The sequence below is a fragment of the Neovison vison genome, chromosome X (genome assembly GCF_020171115.1).
Source record: "Neovison vison isolate M4711 chromosome X, ASM_NN_V1, whole genome shotgun sequence".
NCBI classification, from domain to species: domain Eukaryota; kingdom Metazoa; phylum Chordata; class Mammalia; order Carnivora; family Mustelidae; genus Neogale; species Neogale vison.
In genome coordinates this window covers 52673565-52691117 of record NC_058105.1, presented here as the reverse complement: position 1 = coordinate 52691117, position 17553 = coordinate 52673565, and the positions used below count along the sequence as shown (strand labels likewise).

At 36.6% G+C, this 17553-nt stretch overlaps 1 protein-coding gene across 4 annotated transcripts in view; it reads left to right on the top strand.

The window, feature by feature from the left end:
* The window catches only part of DIAPH2 (diaphanous related formin 2), a 980408-nt gene that overhangs the window by 195685 nt on the left and 767170 nt on the right, over positions 1-17553 (top strand). For all 4 annotated transcript variants that reach the window (XM_044235543.1, XM_044235542.1, XM_044235544.1 and 1 more), the window contains one exon: positions 16088-16227. In XM_044235543.1, coding sequence (XP_044091478.1) covers positions 16088-16227 — 140 coding nt within the window. The remainder of the gene's footprint in view (positions 1-16087; positions 16228-17553) is intronic.

Here is a 17553-nt window from a genome sequence, read left to right as displayed (position 1 = left end):
ATCTAATTTGTGTGATAAGTCTAAAATGAGTATCTTTTATTATTATTTTTTTATTTTTTTAAGATTTTTTATTTATTTTATTTGACAGACAGAGATTACAAGTAGGCAGAGAGGCAGGCAGAGAGAGAGAGAGGAGGAAGCAGGCTTCCCGTTGAGCAGAGAGCCCAATGTGGGGCTCGATCCCAGGACCCTGAGATCATGACCTGAGCCGAAGGCAGAGGCTTTAACCCACTGAGCCACCCAGGTGCCCCAAGTCTAAAATGAGTATCTTAGAGGGAGCATATAGATGGATCTTATTTTCTTATCAATTATGATACTGTATGTTTTTTGAGTGGAGCATTGAGTCTACTTACATTCAGAGTGATTATTGATAGGTGTTAGGTTAAGTCCTTGTTTCTGGATGTTTTCTCTTTTCCTTTCTAGTTTTTGCCATTTTTAGTCTTTCTCTTGCACTCAAGGATTCCCCTTTCATGTTTCTTGCAGGGCTGGTTTAGTTGTTACCATCTCTTTTAGTTTTAGTTTGTCTCAGAAACTCTCTCTTTCCTTCTACTCTGAATGACAGCCTTGCTGGAAAGAGTATTCTTCACTGCATATTTTTTGCATTCAGCATATTTCATATATCATGCCACTTTCTTCTGGCCTGCCAAGTTTTTGTGGATAGATCTGCTGCTAATGTTAATGCTAGTCTTTTATGCAGGGACTGCTTTTTTCTTGTTGACTTTAGGATTGTTTTCTTTATCTCAATATTTTACCAGTTAAACTACAATATATCTCTGTGTTGGCTTTCTTTTTTATTTTTAAAGCTGTTCTCTGTTCCTCATGGATTTTGATGCCTTTTTCCTTCCCCCGATTAGGGAAGTTTTCAGCTATAATTTCCTTAAATAAACCTGCCCTCTTTTCCCTTTCCTTTGTGGGGACTCCTATGATAGGAATGTTATTATGCCTTATGGAGTCACTGAATTTCCCAAGTTTACATTCATGATCTGTTATCTTTTTTCCTCCTTCTTTTTAGCTTCATTATTTTACATAATTTTATCTTGTATTTAATTTATTCATTCTTCTGCTTCTTTCATCCTTGTAGACATTACATTCAGTTGGTTTCAAATCTCAGTTATTGCATTTTTCATTTAGGCTTGACTGTCTTATAAGTTCTTTTATCTTTGTGTAAGGGAACATCTAGTGTCTTCTGTGCTTTTCTCAAGCTAAGGTATTGTCTTTTGATTGTTGCTTTAAATTTTGGTTCAGGTTTATTACTTATGTCATTTTCACTTGATCCCTGGCCATGACCTTTTCTTGTTCTTTCTTTGTGGAAGAGGTCCTTCGTCTTGGCATTTTGTCTAGGTCTCTGTCTTCTGTGTTCAGAAAGCCTGTTAATGTTTCCTGCTCCTGCGAATAATGGCTTTATAAAGAAGAGGTCTAGGGCCTGGCTTTTCAGGAAGTGTCTCTGGTATATGCTGTATACACTCTGCTGCTGGTGTTTTGGGTGCTATTCCCCTCAGATCAATCCTCTGCAGAATTTCTCCTTTCCTACAGTGGGGAGAATTTGGACTTTGGACAGAGTGTGGTGAGTTTTAACTAGGTGTGCCCTGGTATACTTGTTAAAAGAGACCTGATTCTATTTCCACTACAGCAGAAGCTTTGCAGAGCTCTGCTGTCTGCAGGTGTGATGACTACAGTGGTTTAGTGCTGGACTTCTAGGGAAAGGACCTGCTGTACTGGTTCTTATATACTCTTGTCTGAGGAAAGCAGTACTAGCAGTGAGAAGGTTGGTGGGATTTGGTGTAAGAGGTTTAAGCCACCATTTTTGGTGCTGTGCTGCTCCTCAAGTTAGTTTATGTGAGTGGCGTGGGAGAGAAATGCCTCTAGCCAGCTCCCTTGTCTCTGGAGAGGGGTGTTCTCAGAGACTGCTGTTGGCAGAGCCCTCCCAGAGGACTGAATCATCTCCCCTCCTGTGTCCCAGGCATTCCTTATACCTCTGCCTTCACCCTTTCTGTTGTCTGGGGCATCTGCCTGCCCTGAACCCCAGGCAGTACAGCTGAGTTTTAGAACTCAAAATTTTAGGGACCTGATGTGATGAGGACCCATGCTGCTTCTCTGTGGGAGGGTCTCACCTTGTTGGGATTAATACAGTTTTGTCCTAAAAAGGATGTCGTACCAATGCGTAGGTTCCTGGAGTTTGGACTGAAAATAGCAGTGAGCCTGTGTCCAGATTAGCTACCCTTATTATGTGTCTCTGTGCCTGTCATGAGGGGTGGGTGAGGAAAATGTTGCCTGCCAGTGGTTTTGTCTGCCGTGAGGCAATGCCACCTCTTCCAGATGTGCTCTAAGTAGGAGGAACCATCTTTCCCAGTCCATCCTATGAGATCCTTAGGTTGTGCTGTCTGCCCCTGCCTTGTCTGCCTTCCTTTTCCACAGGAGCATTGCTTTGCCCTCTGGACTCTACAGTAGCCACACCTGGGACCTCTAAAACTCCAGTCTTTGATTTCCCTTTTATTGTAAAAAACTCTTGGCAATCAGCCTTTATTGTTTGCTCAGCAGTGTCACTGGGGACGGGTTTTCCCCTCTGGGGATGTGCATATTTCTCTGTGCTCCACTCTCTGTTACCCTTCTCTGTGAGCAGGGCTCCCTTCCCTCCACAGCATCTATGATCTGATCTGTTTCTCGCCTAAAACACATCTCTGCACCTCCTAACTTCCACAGTGTGGCATCTTGTCTCCCTCTAGTTGCGCAGTTCGTTGTTAGTCCTCAGATCAATTTCTTGGGTTGTCAGAATGATTTGATAATTATCTAGGTGTATTTGAGGGATGAGGAAAGCATAGGGTCCTCCTATTGCTCTGCCATGTTAGGTCCCCCCTAACCCGGCTCCTCATCAGAATCATGTTTTTAAGTGTAAAACATAAAATGGATAGGATTACAAAGGAAACTAACTATATTTAAATATACTTACCGAATTATTTTTTTCAAAGTAAAATAAGAGGAATTGATGTGTACTTATATTTACACAAAAACTTGTGCACGGATGTGCATAGATGTTTTATTTATAATAGAATAAAATTGGTAACAGCCCACATATTTTAGTGGGTGATTGGCAAAATAACCGTAGTGTATCTTTTCTATGTAAAACTACTCAGCAATAAAGAAGAACAAGTGACTGATATGTGCAATAACTTGTATGAATCTCCAGGTTATTCTGCTGAGTGAACAAAGCCCATGTGTGCCAAAAGGTTACTAGTGTAAGATTTTCTCTTGAAAAAGCGGAATTATAGAAATGGAAAGTAGATTGTTGGTTGCCAGGGATGGAGGGTTCTGGGATGGATTTGAATGTAGTTATGAAAGGGCAAAACTTGGAATTTTTGTGGTGATGGAAGTATTCTGTGTGTTGATTTTGGTGGTTGGTTACCTAGTGTACACATGATCAGACTGCATTGAACTAAATACACATATGCACATACATACACACAGACAGAAATGCAAGTGAAACTAGGGAACACTGAATAAGATAGGTGGGATTTCTCATTATCATTATCCTGATGGTGAGAGATATTGTTATATAATTGTGCAGGATATTACCACTGGGGGAAAACATAATTTCTATGCATTTTTCTTTAATTTACATGGTTATTTATTATTATCTCAAAATAGAAAGTATAACTTAAAAATGAAGACGTAGCAATATGCTTCTTTAGAATATTTATTAAATAACAAGTGTTAGCTTGTATAACTAGGGTAATTCTGAAGAAATAGTGAGCATAATTGGTATTTTGTGATAGTGTTACAAATGTGGTATGTGTGGTACAATAGATAAATAACTGTGACTTCTTTTAGTCATACTGATAAGATGTAGGTGCTTGTTAATGTGGTCTGATCTACATTCATAGTTGAAGATGATGCCAGCTTCAACTAAGTGGGTATTGAAAATACAGATGTTATTTCTTCCCTTCTACATTTACATACTCCATGAATTGGGACCCAGTGTTAGGAACTCCTGGGTTACTTTAAATATGTTTACATTTAGTTATCTGATATATCTCAAGGACCTTTGTCAAATAAAAGTAAGTATAATGCTTAAGCTTTCTTCTATCAAATACTGTGATTGGTTATAAGGGTTTATAAAAATTGTTAGTAGCTACACTTTTGAGTTTTAAAGATCTACTTGTTGTGACTCACCCATATGCCCAGTGTTCACCCTAATTGCGAAATACTTGTTTTAAAAGAAAACATGAGTAGATTTTAAGTATGGAATACATCATACACTTATTTTGTTTCATATGAAAGAGAAGCATGGCAGATTTATTATCATACAGATTTACTAATTTTGAATATTTCTAAATATTTTAATTAGGCTTCACTAGCAAATTATTTAATAGTGGTTTATCTTTTCCTTGTTTTCGTCTCTGAAACAGTACAGATCAAATGAGTTGGCTTTTTGGTAGGAAGTGCAGTTCAGTGTTTTGAGATCAACATTTTACTTATTAAAATGTCATCTTTTCTGGGTGCCTGTGTGGCTCAGCCAGTTAAATGTCTGCCTTTAGCTTAGGTTGTGATCTCAGGGTCCTGGGATCAAGCCCCACCTCAGGCTCCCTACTCAGATGGGAGTGTGCTTGTCCTTCTGCCACTCCCCTTACTCTTGTACGTGCTTTCTCGTTTCTCTCTCTCTCTCTCTCTCTCTCATTTTCTCAAACAAATGAAATGTTTAAAAACATAAAATATCACCCCTTTATCCCATTTAATGTAAAAAATTAAAATTTATTGTGTATTTAAACAATTATTTGATCTTATTATGAAATATTTTCCTCCACAGTCTACAAATTATGTGTTTCACAACAGAAGAAATAACAATAGGGCTACAGAATTTAAATATATTATTAGAGGTTCTGTTTACTTGACATTTCTACATGATTGCTCACTGAAAGCCCTATACTTTAAACATTGTAGTTAATCACATTTATATGAACTTAGTCAGATCCTTTTGGGACAAATAATATCTTTAAATTTGAAGAATAATGATGCTTTTTCATTATTTTAACATAAGTTTATTCAAACAATCATAATAGATGCAAACAATTTGTATTATACAGTGACAATATATAGATTTTTACTTTGATGAATGTAAAAACGATTGATTTATGTTAGATTGGTAGGGCTGCTGTAACAAATACCACAGATTGGGTGACCTAAACAAGAAGTATTTATTTTCTTACAATTCTAGAGGCCAGAGATCAAAGATCAAGGTGTCCATAGGGTTTATTTCTTCAAAGACCTCCTTCCTTGACTTATAGATGGCCATCTTCTTCCAGTGCCTTCACCTTAATGGTTTTATCGTATTGGTTTAAAAAGAACTTTCTTTTCCCTGTCATAGAATTTCAAAATATGTTCTCTTATTTCACCCTTTTAAGAGGTCTTAATTAAGAACATTGTGTCCCACAATGGAAAATGACAATATGAAGTTATACCATGATAGTAATTTTCTGAATAGGTTTTTATCTTATAGATCCCAAATTGATAATATGTACTATCTTTTATGCTGAATTTTTCAAGCAATTTCAAGAAGTTTTACTGTAAATTTTAAATCAAATTATTTGAAATATTATAATCTATTTCTTTAAAATAACATATTTTTTGATAAATGAATTATGTAACTCAATCTCCCTTTATGAAATAAATTTTTTTAATAGATGTCATTTAGGATATTAATTTGGTAATACATTTGAAAATAAGAAAAAAGACTCATTCTTATACAAACATATGTAAGCATATAGATAGAAAAATTTAGCTGAAATGTGTTTCATATATAACTGAAGAGGAGCCATTTAAATTTTTATATTGAGTTGTGTAGCTCACCAAATACATCATTATTAGAATGAACAGGTAGATTGACTTGAACCTGGCTCTTGTTTTGTTTCCTTTTCCTACTGAAACTCAAGGAACAGATGATGAGGAAAATTGTTTTTTTTTTAATGCTTTTAATGTTATAGGAGTCTCTCAAAACAATACTGTGAACCATTATAGATATAATTCCAAATTTGTTAATGTATAACATTTTCTTTTCAGAGAACTGCAATGATAGATAAGAAACTCAGTGTGAATAATGTAGCCAAAGAAAACTGACTACATTATGGGTTTACATTATGGTTTACAAATCATGGTTAGTAACAGTAACAATATTTCTGTTTTCTTGACAATATTACTGTCTTTCCTATTTGAAGGTCATACCACTAAGAGTAATTGCTATTTGTGTGCATGCTGTAGTTGAAAATACTCATGTACAAATCAGTATTTCTTCCCAGCGTTTATAGTAAGATACCTTTACAACTTAGAAGTTTTAACTCAGATTACAAGTAAATGTATATTTACATTGAAGAATGACAGATTATGCTCAGACTAAATCAATCAAAATTCAGAAGTGGTGGTAAAGTCTTGTAAGGGGAGCTTGGGAAGGTGGCAGAGTAGGAGACTTTGAGCTCATAGTATCCCATGTTTTTAAGTAGATATTACCCACATCCAAGTTAACAAACCAATGCATGTAATCCAAATACTGGCAGAAGGAACTCCACAACTAAATATGGACAAGAAGCTGCATCTGATAGGTTAGGAAGCTCAGAAAGGGGGAGGGAGGCTGCCCACAGGAGGGGCAGAGCTGCATGGAGAGAGGGGAGAGAAACAGGTCTTCAGTCCAGGGAACTCACTCAGGGTCTTCCCTAATCACCATGACATTTGGCTTTAAAAACCAGAAGGGCTGAAGTCTAAGAGTTTATAAAACCAGTCCTGCTAGAAGCTTTTAATGTCTGGGGACTGAGCACTGAGTAATCCCTGAGGGTGAGTGACAGCTAGGTTGTGACCCTTAAAGAGACAGAAACCTGCATAGAGAGGCAACATAAAATTACCAGTTGCCACAAGCTGGGGTCAAATGGGAGACAAATCTGTTCATACTGACTTCAAAGTATGTTGCTGGACTTCTTCAAAAATAAAAACAAAAATAAGGCAGGTGCCATTTTTCTCCTGCTCTCTCCAGCATAAACACAGCGCCACTTGCTATCTAACCCCTAGCAGTGTATGAAGCCCAGAAGTTCTCCTGAAGAAATAGCCCATTCTAAGCCTGCTAGCAAATTTTGTTAAACAGGCCCATGTTCCCCAGTCATTGACCAGGCACTAGTGCACATTTGCCACAGAGTGTGCTGTACACATCCCCATGGTGCCCAGCCATGCGCTATAATGTGCTACACATAACTATATGCCCCCAGCCATGTTTGTGCTGCATGAAGGAGCTGTAATGTATGGCGCCAAGCTACCTGTGACCTGCAGGCATAGTGCCCTGCACTAAGCTTTGCATACCCACCTACTGTTGTGCTCAATGCCCGTCTGCCAGGGGCACAGCTGCTCTTGTGTATGCTGCACAGAGCTGCCATGCTGGGCCTAAGTGCCAGATGGTGCCTCTTTGTGCACCCCCAGGCACCTTCACATGCCAGACCCAGCTGTACCCTGCTCTGCATCCCTGGTAGCTCCGGCATGCAGTTCCCATCTACCACAGTGTATTGAGAGATCCAGTATAGGACAGTGATTCAACACAAAGTTTGCTGTTACTGCTATCCCTCTCTCTAGTTCCCTGACAGGTACGCCCCCACAGAGCTGGCCTTCATTAGTCCCACTAACACCACAGGGAACAAGCAGAGCCCACAACAGGTAGTCAGTGCAGATCACTGCACCAAAAGAAAAAGTGACTCAGACATAAGGGCAGGGCATAAGCAAGATTCACAGGACACTTTCCTGAAGTGCCAGGTTCTGGTGAACAGGGGACACTGCACTACATCTCACTCAAGGACCTTCTCTTTCTAAAGTCACTACTTTCAAGACCAGAAGACACAACTAACTTTCTTAACACATGGAAACAGTCACAGAGAAGCGGAAAAAATGGAGATAGAGAAATTCATCCTAAACGAAAAATAGGACAAGGCCATGTCCCGAAAGCTAAGTGAAACAGATAAAAGTAAGATGCCTGATAGAGAATTTACAGTAAAGATCATAAGGATACTGGACTTGAGAAAGGAGTGGAAGACGTAAGTGACACCTTTAACACAGAGATAAGAAGTTACATAGTAGAGGTAAAGGGCACAATAAATGAAATGAGAAACATGCTTGATGTAATGAACGGTAGGATGAAAGAAGGAGAGGAAGGAATTCGTGACCTGGAAGACAGAGTAACTGAAAGTGATCTTGCTGAAAAAAGAGAAATGAGTTATTCAAAATGAGAATAAACTTAGGGGACTCTGACTCCATCAAGTGTGGTAACATTTGTATTATAGGAGTCCATAAGAAGAGAGATAAAAGGGGGAAGAAAAATTATTTGAAAGGAAATAATAGCTGACAACTTTGCTATTCTGGGGAATGAAACTGATAACCAGATCTAGGAGCTACAAAGAACCCCCAACAAAATCTACAAAAGTAGACTCACACTAAGAAATATTATAATTAAATTGGTAAAATATCATGATCACAACTCTTAAAAGCAGCAAGATGAAAGAAGTTAGTAATTTCCAAGGGAAAACTCAGAAGACTAGCAGGAGCTTTTTCAACATTAGAAGTCCAAAGGAAGTGGCATGATATATTAAAAGTGCTGAATGGGAAAAATCTGCAGATAAGAGTACTTGGTCCAGCAAGGCTAGCTTTGAGAATAGAAGGAGAGATAGAGTTTCCCAGAGAAACAAAAACTAAAGGAGTTAATGACCACTCAACCATGTCTGCAAGAAATATTAAAAGGGACACTTTGAATGGAATGGAGATACCAAAGGTGACAGTATAGGGGTATGAAACACAAAAAGCAGAAAAAAATGAATATTATTTTAAAAAATCAGTCAAGGAACTAACAAAAAAAAAGATGTAAAAATATAATAACATACACCTAGAACATGGGGAGAATAAGAGAAAAAAAAGGGTTCAAACTTAAATGACTATCAACTTAGTATAGATGGGTACATACAGAGGTTTTATACAAACCTAAGAGTAACTGTATATCAAAAACCACTAACAAATATAAAAAGAACAAAGAGGAAATTGAAATCTATCAACAAAGAAAATCAACAAAACATGAAAGAAAGAGCGATCAGACAGAATCTTTCAGAAATAACCCCAAAACAAGTAATAAAATGGCAATAAGTAAATATCAGGAATTACTTTGAATGTGACTTAACTAAATATGCTAATCAAATGACATAGGGTGATAGAATGGATTAAAAAGATAAGACCCATTTATATGCTGCCTGTAAGAGACCCCTTTTAGACCTAAAGGTACCTGCAGATTGAAAGTGAGAGATGGACAAACACCTATCATGCAAATGGATATTAAAGAAAGCCAGGCAATACTTATATCAGACAAAGTAGACTTTAAAATAAAGAGTGTAAGAAGAAACATAGACAATATGTAGTAACAAAGGGGACAATTCAACAAGAAGAAATAACTATTACAAATATTTATGACCCAACATGGAGCACCCAAATACACAGTATTTTAAGTCCTAAGTCACAGCAGTCAGACAACAAAATTAAAATGTATCCACATCAGTAAGGAAGAAGTAAAACTCTCAGTAAATATTTTATACACTGATGAAGCAGCAGAAAGAGAAATTAACAAATAATGCTATTTATGATTGCACGTGAAATAATAAAATTCCTAGGACTAAACCAAACCAAAGAGATGAAGGGAGTAATCTTTATTATTTCTTTCCCTCTGCTGGCTTTCAGCTTCATTTGTTGTTCTTTCTCTAGCTACTGTAGGTTTAAGGTGAGGTTGTTTGAGATTTTTCTTACTACTTGAGGTAGGCTTGTATTGCTATATACTTCCATCTTAGGACTGCTTTTGCTGTATCCCAAAAGTTTTGGACCATTGTGTGTTCATTTTCATGTATTTCCATGTATTTCTTATATTAAATATTTTACATTAAAGATTAGAACAGAAGTAAATGATATATAAACTAAAAAACAAAACCAATAACAATAGAACAGGTCAATGAAAGAAGGAGTTGTTCTTTGAAAAAAAATAATTAAATTGATAAACCCCTCCTCAAGCTTATCAAAAGGAAATGACCCCAATAAATAAAATCACAAAAGAGAGAGGAGAAATAGCAACCAATACCACAGAAATACCAACGATTATAAGGGGAAATTATGAAAAATTCCATACCACCAAATTGGACAACATGGGAGAAATGGATTAATTCTAGAAACATACAAACTTCTGAAACTGAAGCAGAAAGAAATAGAACACTTGAACAGACCAATAACCAGCAAAGAAATTGAATCAGTAGTCAGATATTTTCCAAAAAATAAAAGTCCAGGGCCAGATGGCTTCACAGCCAAATTATACCCAACATTTAAAGAATAGTTGGAAGGAAAGCTTCCAAATTCATTCTATGTGGCCAGCCTTACCCTAATACTAACAGCTGGTGGAGACTTCAATAAAAAGGAGAACTACAGGCCAATATCCTGATGAACACAGATGAAAAGATTTTCAGTGAAATTCTCACAAACTAAATTCAACAGTAAATTACAAAATCATTTACCATGATCAACTGAAATTTATTCTTTTGTTACTGGTTCAATCTTTGCAAATCAATCAGCATGATATTCCACATTAATAAAAGAAAGGATAAGGGCAGTATGATCGCTTGAGTGATGCAGAAAAAGGATTTGACAAAGTACAACATTCATTTATGATAAAAACCCTCAACAAGGTAGGTTTAGAGGGCACATACCTCAACACAATAAGGGCTATATATGAAAAACCCACAGTTAATATAATTCTCAGTGGGAAAAAACTGAGTGCTTTTCTTCTGTGGTCAGGAACAAGACAGGGATGTCCATCTCACCACTGCTACTTAACATAGTACTGGAACTCCTAGCCTCAGCAATCAGAAAAGAAAAAGAAATAAACGCACTTGAATCATCAAAGAAGAAGTAAAACTTCACTATTTATAGATGACATGATACTATCTATACAAAAATGTAAAGATATCACCAAACAACTGCTGGATCTGATACACCAATTCAGTTAAATCATTGGATACAAAATTAACATACAGAAATCTGTGGCATTATCATATTCCCATAATGGATCAGCAGAAGAAGAAAATAAGGATTTCATCTCTCTTACAATTGCACCAAAGACAGTAAGATACCTAGTAATAAACTTAGCCAAATGTTAAATGATTCGTATTCTGAAAAGTATGAAACACTGATAAAAGTAAAAGATGAGGGCTACCTGAGTGGCTTAGTTGATTATGTGTCATACTCTTGAGTTCAGATTAGGTCATGATCTTAGGGTCGTGAGATTGAGCCCTGCAGCAGGCTCTGTGCTGGGCATGGAGCCTGCTTATGATTCTCTCCCTCCTCCTATCCCTCCCCTGCTGCTCACTCTGTGTAAAACAAAACAAAACAAAACCCAAAACCAAAACCCAAAACAAAACAAAATAAAAAAAACAAAGAAATTGTCAGTTACACAAAGAAATGGAAGGACAGTCCACAGGGAGAACAAGTAGTATTAAAATATTAAAGTGTTACAATAAAGTATTACACCAAAGAACGTACATATTTACTGTAATCCCCATCAAAATACCAATAGCATTTTTCATAGTGCTTGAACAAAGAATTCTGAAATTCGCATGGAACCAAAAAGACCCTGCATGGTTAAAGCATGCTTCAAAGTTTCTTTCTTGAGAAAGAAAAGCAAAGTTGGAGGTATCACAGTTCTGCACGTTAAGTCATATTCCAAAATTGTAGTGATAAGAATAATATTATATTGTCATAAAAATAGGCACAATGATGAAACAGAACAGAAAACCTAGAAATGAACCCACAACTATATGGTCAGTTAATATTGGAGCAAGCAGGAAAGACTGTTCAATTGGAATAAGACAGTGTCTTTAAGAAATGGTGTTTAGGAAACTGGACAGCAAGTTGCAGAAGAATAAAACTGGACCACTTTTTTTTTTTTTTTTTACTATGTTAGTGACCAAAGTATATCATTAGTTTTTGATGTAGTGCTCTGTGCAATACTTGCCCACCTTAATACCCATAACTGGGCTAACCTCTTAATCCACCCCTTCCCCTCTAAAACCCTCAGTTTGTTTCTCAGAGTCCTTAGTCTCTCATGGATTGTCTCCCTTCCCTTCCCCCCCGTTTATTTTTCCTTTCCTTCTCTAAATGTCCTACATGCTATTCCTTATGTTCCACAATTAAGTGAAACTGGACCACTTTCTTACACCATACACAAATACAAATTCAAAATGGATTAAAGCCCTAATTGTGAGACCTGAAACCATCAAAATTCTAGAGAAGACGAGCAGTAAACTCTTTGACATCGGCTGTAGCAACTTCTTTCTAGATCTCCTGTGGCAAGGGAAAGAAAAGCAAAAATAAACTTTTGGGACTAGATCAAAATAAAAAACTAATGCATAGCAAAGGAAATAATAAAAAATAAAATGCAACCTTTTGAATGTGAGAAGGAATCTACAAATGGCATATCTGATAAAGGGTTAGTATCTAAAACCATAAAGAACTTATAAACACCCAAAAAACAAATAATCCAGTTTAAAAAATCTTAGAAGATGTGAATAGACATTTTTACAAAGAAGACATACAGATGGCCAGCAGATCTATGAAAAGATGCTCAACATCATTGATCATTAGGGAAATGCAAATCAAAACTGCAATGAGATATCATTTCATGCTTCTGTGGATGGCTACAATCAACATCCAAAGAAACAACAGGAATTGGCAGGATGTGGAGAAAGCGGAACTGTCTTACACTGTTAGTAGGAATGCAAACTGGTGTAGGGGCTTTGGAAAACAGCATGGAATATCATCCAAAATTTAAAAATAGGACTACTGTATGATTCAGTAACTACATTATTAGATATTTACCCAAAGAATTAAAAAATAACCACTTCAAATGTACACATGAACCCCTGTTTATAAGAACATTATATATAATAGCCAAATTATGAAAGTAGCCTTAGTATCCATCAACTGGAATGGTAAAAGATATGGTATATATAGTGAAAAACTACTCAACAAAACCATATTGAGTTGCATTCTTACACCAGTTAGACTGGCAAAAATTGACAAGGCTAGAAACAGCAAATGTTGGAGAGGCTGTGGAGAAAGGGGAACTTACGCTGTTGGTAGGAATGCAAGTTGGTATAGCCACTTTGGAAAACATTGTGTAGTTGCCTCAAAAAATTAAAAATAGAGGAGCTGGGTGGCTCAGTGGGTTAAGCTTCTGCCTTCGGCTTGGATCATGGTCTCAGGGTCCTGGGATCGAGCCCTGTGTCGGGCTCTTTGCTCAGCGGGGATCCTGCTTTCCCTGTTCTCTCTGCCTGCCTCTCTGCCTACTTGTGATCCCTCTCTCTCAAATAAATAAATAATCCTTTTTCTTTTTAAGATTTTATTTATTTGACAGACAGAGATCACAATTAGGCAGAGAGGCAGGCAGAGAGAGAGGAGGAAGCAGGCTCCCCCTGAGCAGAGAGCCCGATGCAGGGATCGATCCCAGGACCCTGACACCATGACCTGAGCCGAAGGCAGAGGCTTTAACCCACTGAGATACCCAGGTGCCCCAATAAATAAAAAATCTTTAAAAAAAAAAAATAGAGCTAGCCTATGACCCGGCAATTGCACTAGTGGGTATTTACCCCAAACATACAGATGTAGTGAAAGGAAGGGCCACATGTACATGAATGTTCATAGCAGCAATGTCCATAATAGCCAAACTGTGGAAAGAGCCAAAATGCCCTTCAGCAGGTGAATGGATATAGAAGATGTGGTGCATATACGCAATGGAATATTACTCAGCCATCAGAAAGGATAAATACCCAGCTTTTGCACCTGGAGGAGATTCTGCTGAGTGAAATTAATCAAGCAGAGAAAGTCAATTATCATATGGTTTCACTTACTTGTGGAACATAAGGAATAGCATGGAGGACATTAGGAGAAGGAATGGAAAATGAAGTGGGGGAAATCGGAGGGGGAGATGGACCATGAAAGACTATGGACTCTGAGAAACAAAGTGAGGGTTTTAGAGGGGGCTGTGTCATAGGTTAGCCTGGTGATGGGTATTAAGGAGGGTACATATTGCATGGAGCACTGGATGTGGTGCATAAACAGTGGCTGTTGGAATTGTATTATGATAAGTGAAAAAAGTTCATCAGAGAAGGACAAATACCATATGATTTCACTTGTGGAATTTAAGAAACAAAACACACAAGTAATAGAGGAAAAATGAGAGAGACAAGATACAAATCAAGAAATGAATTTTTTAAAAAAAGATTTTATTTATTTATTTGGCAGACAGTGATCACAAGTAGGCAGAGAGGCAGGCAGAGAGAGGAAGGGAAGCAGGCTCCCCACTAAGCAGAGACCCCTATGCAGGGCTCGATCCCAGGACCCTGGGATCATAACCTGAGTCGAAGGCAGAGGCTTAGCCACCCAGGTGCCCCAAGAAATGGACTTTTAATTATGGAGAAGAAAGGATGGTTGCTAGATGGGAGGGTGGCGGGATGGATGAATTACATAGCTGGTAGGGATTAAAGAATGCACTGTGTTGAGCCCCAGGTATTGTGTTGTGGTGAATTACCCTGTTGTACATCTGAAAGTAATACGACACTATATGTTTTCTAATTGGAATTAAAATAAAAATAAATAAATAGCAATATTAGGAGTAGTATCTCTGGGGCACCTGGGTGGCTAAGTGGGTTAAGGCCTCTGCCTTTGGCTGGAGCATTCCTTTTTTTTTTTTAAGATTTTATTTATTTATTTGACAGACAGAGATCACAAGTAGGCAGAGAAGCAGGCAGAGAGAGAGAGAGAGAGAGAGAGAGAGAGAGGAGGAAGCAGGTTCCCTACAGAGCAGAGAGCCGGATGTGGGGCTCTATCCCAGGACCCTGGGATCATGACCTGAGCTGAAGGCAGAGGCTTAACCCACTGAGCCACCTAGGTGCCCCGAGGAGGCACTCTTGATAAAAGCTAAACACCCTGCAACCCTGTGGAATCCATTTCTCATTGTTAACACATTTTTTAAAAATTCTATATCCTCAAATGATATAACTTCTACCAAATTAAGGAAAAAACCAAACCAAACCAAACCACTTCCCTTATTCTAGCTTAGGTACTTAAAGAAACTTAAGTGTGATTTGTACAGACTTGAAATATTTGACTCAAACTAGAATTTTAATTCAGGGGAATACATTTGTAATATATATCTAGAATGATTATGTATATGATTCTGTATATCTAGAATGTGAAACTGAGTTATTAGTGCAATGAATGTGTTGATGATGTTTTCCTTTCAGTCTTTTCCCCAAACTACTTATATAGTTACTATGGCAAGGTGATGAAGCTAAGGAGCTGTGATGAGATAATGAGTTCTAGAATAACCCCATGTATATTGGAAATTAAGCTAAAAACTAGTCATTATCAGATAAATGCATTTAATGACTTTTTAAAATTAATATACAACATGGGAGTAACATAGGAAGGAATAGTTGGGAATTAGTGAATACTTTAGACTAATATGATTAACATGCTAAATGGAGACTGTACTATTTTACATTTTAATAACTGTTTTCACTTGTTTTTTGAGGTAGGCTAATTCTCTGATACATTTCAGTGGTTTTGGTTATCTGTAATGTTTTATATTAAATTTTCTTCACTGTATTTTATGGTATAGAACAGAAGCATATTAACTAGGAAATTTAATAAGACGATTTGTAAATGTTCATTCTGTGGGTTAATGCTAGTGCCTGGATTGTAAATTTAAGCATCCCTGTCAGTGACACTTAATCTCAAGTCCATAGTCTTTTCAGACTATGAGTACTAGCAGTGTAATTTCTTTATAAATGAGGATGAGGGGAGTGTTGAGATATGTATATAACTTGATTTTTACCTCGTCATTTCTATGACCAAGAATTTTTTTAAGTGCATAGCACTCTGCACATATTTTTCTATAATAAAATACTTGCATAGTCTATGCATTATTTTATTTTAAAAGTTATTTCAAAACCTGTTGTTTTTTTAAAATGTGATTTTTTTTTTTTTATAGGGAGGGCTGAAAAACAGCAAACATGAATGTACCTTGTCTTCACAAGAATATGTTCATGAATTACGATCTGGTATTTCAGATGAGAAACTTCTTAACTGCCTTGAATCTCTGAGGGTTTCTTTAACCAGCAATCCTGTCAGGTAGGTGAGGTGGTTCTTAACATTTTGGTATAATTAATGCAATTTGTACTGAATGTAGTTGTTGATGTACAATCAGTTACATCATTTTAACCTCAAGGTTTTCTGAAGAGTCTAATGTCAGCTAATAAAACAGCAATGTCTGATTATTAGGTTGTAAACATTTGATAAAATATAGTTATCCTGATATCTTAATACTGTGCAATTTTAGGAATACATATATTACTTAGATGTTTAATTCCTCTTTTATTATATAAAACATGGATCCAGAAGTTAAATATCCACATTTACTTGGCAGTTTGTGTGCAAAGGTAACAAGTATTATATTTATTTGTAAAACAAATTAAGTATATTGGCTCTGGTATTATTCATTTCTGACTGAGAAATAAATACAGTTCTTTTTCTATAAGTTTTAGATATACTATTCACATATTTTTGTAATTTGGCATACCAAAATTAAATTATTTTAACCAGTAAAAGAAATGAAAGAAAGTATTAATAAACTCAAAGCTCTACAAGTTTAGGTTATTTTCTAACATCAAAGGATTTTTAATGAAGTTCTTTGCCAGTGGTGGATTCCAACAATGATATTCTTTTTTTTTTTAATTAAATTTATTTTCAGCATAACAGTATTCATTATTTTTTCACCACACCCAGTGCTCCATGCAATCCGTGCCCTCTATAATACCCACCACCTGGTACCCCAACCTCCCACCCCCCTGCCACTTCAAACCCCTCAGATTGTTTTTCAGAGTCCATAGTCTCTCATGATTCACCTCCCCTTCCAATTTCCCCCAACTCCCTTCTCCTCTCTCACTCCCCATGTCCTCCATGCTATTTGTTATGCTCCACAAATAAGTGAAACTATATGATAATTGACTCTCTCTGCTTGACTTATTTCACTCATGATATTCTTTATTAATCATAAAGAAACCTTTAAGTTAATTATAACCCCAATAAAATGTTTTATGAGGAAAAATGGCTTTTCAATGTAATATGAAAATATTCTGGGAGATATTCATATAAATTGCTACAGTAATTCACAAATTACTGCATAAAAAGTGTACAGAAATGGTATTTTGATTTTATTCATGTTTTTCCTAATATCTAATGGAAACCACATTTTGTATTTCTCCGACCTATTGGTAGAGTCTTGAAAATAATTTAGAGCTCATTTGAATTGATGTAGGAATTGGAATATACCAACTATTTCTTTTTACTGATAGTGTATTTGTCAGAATAACTGGAAAATTACAATTCTATAATTAAAAAAAACCTTAAAAAGGCAGGGGTAAGATGTGATTTACTTTTGAATATGATGGCCATCTA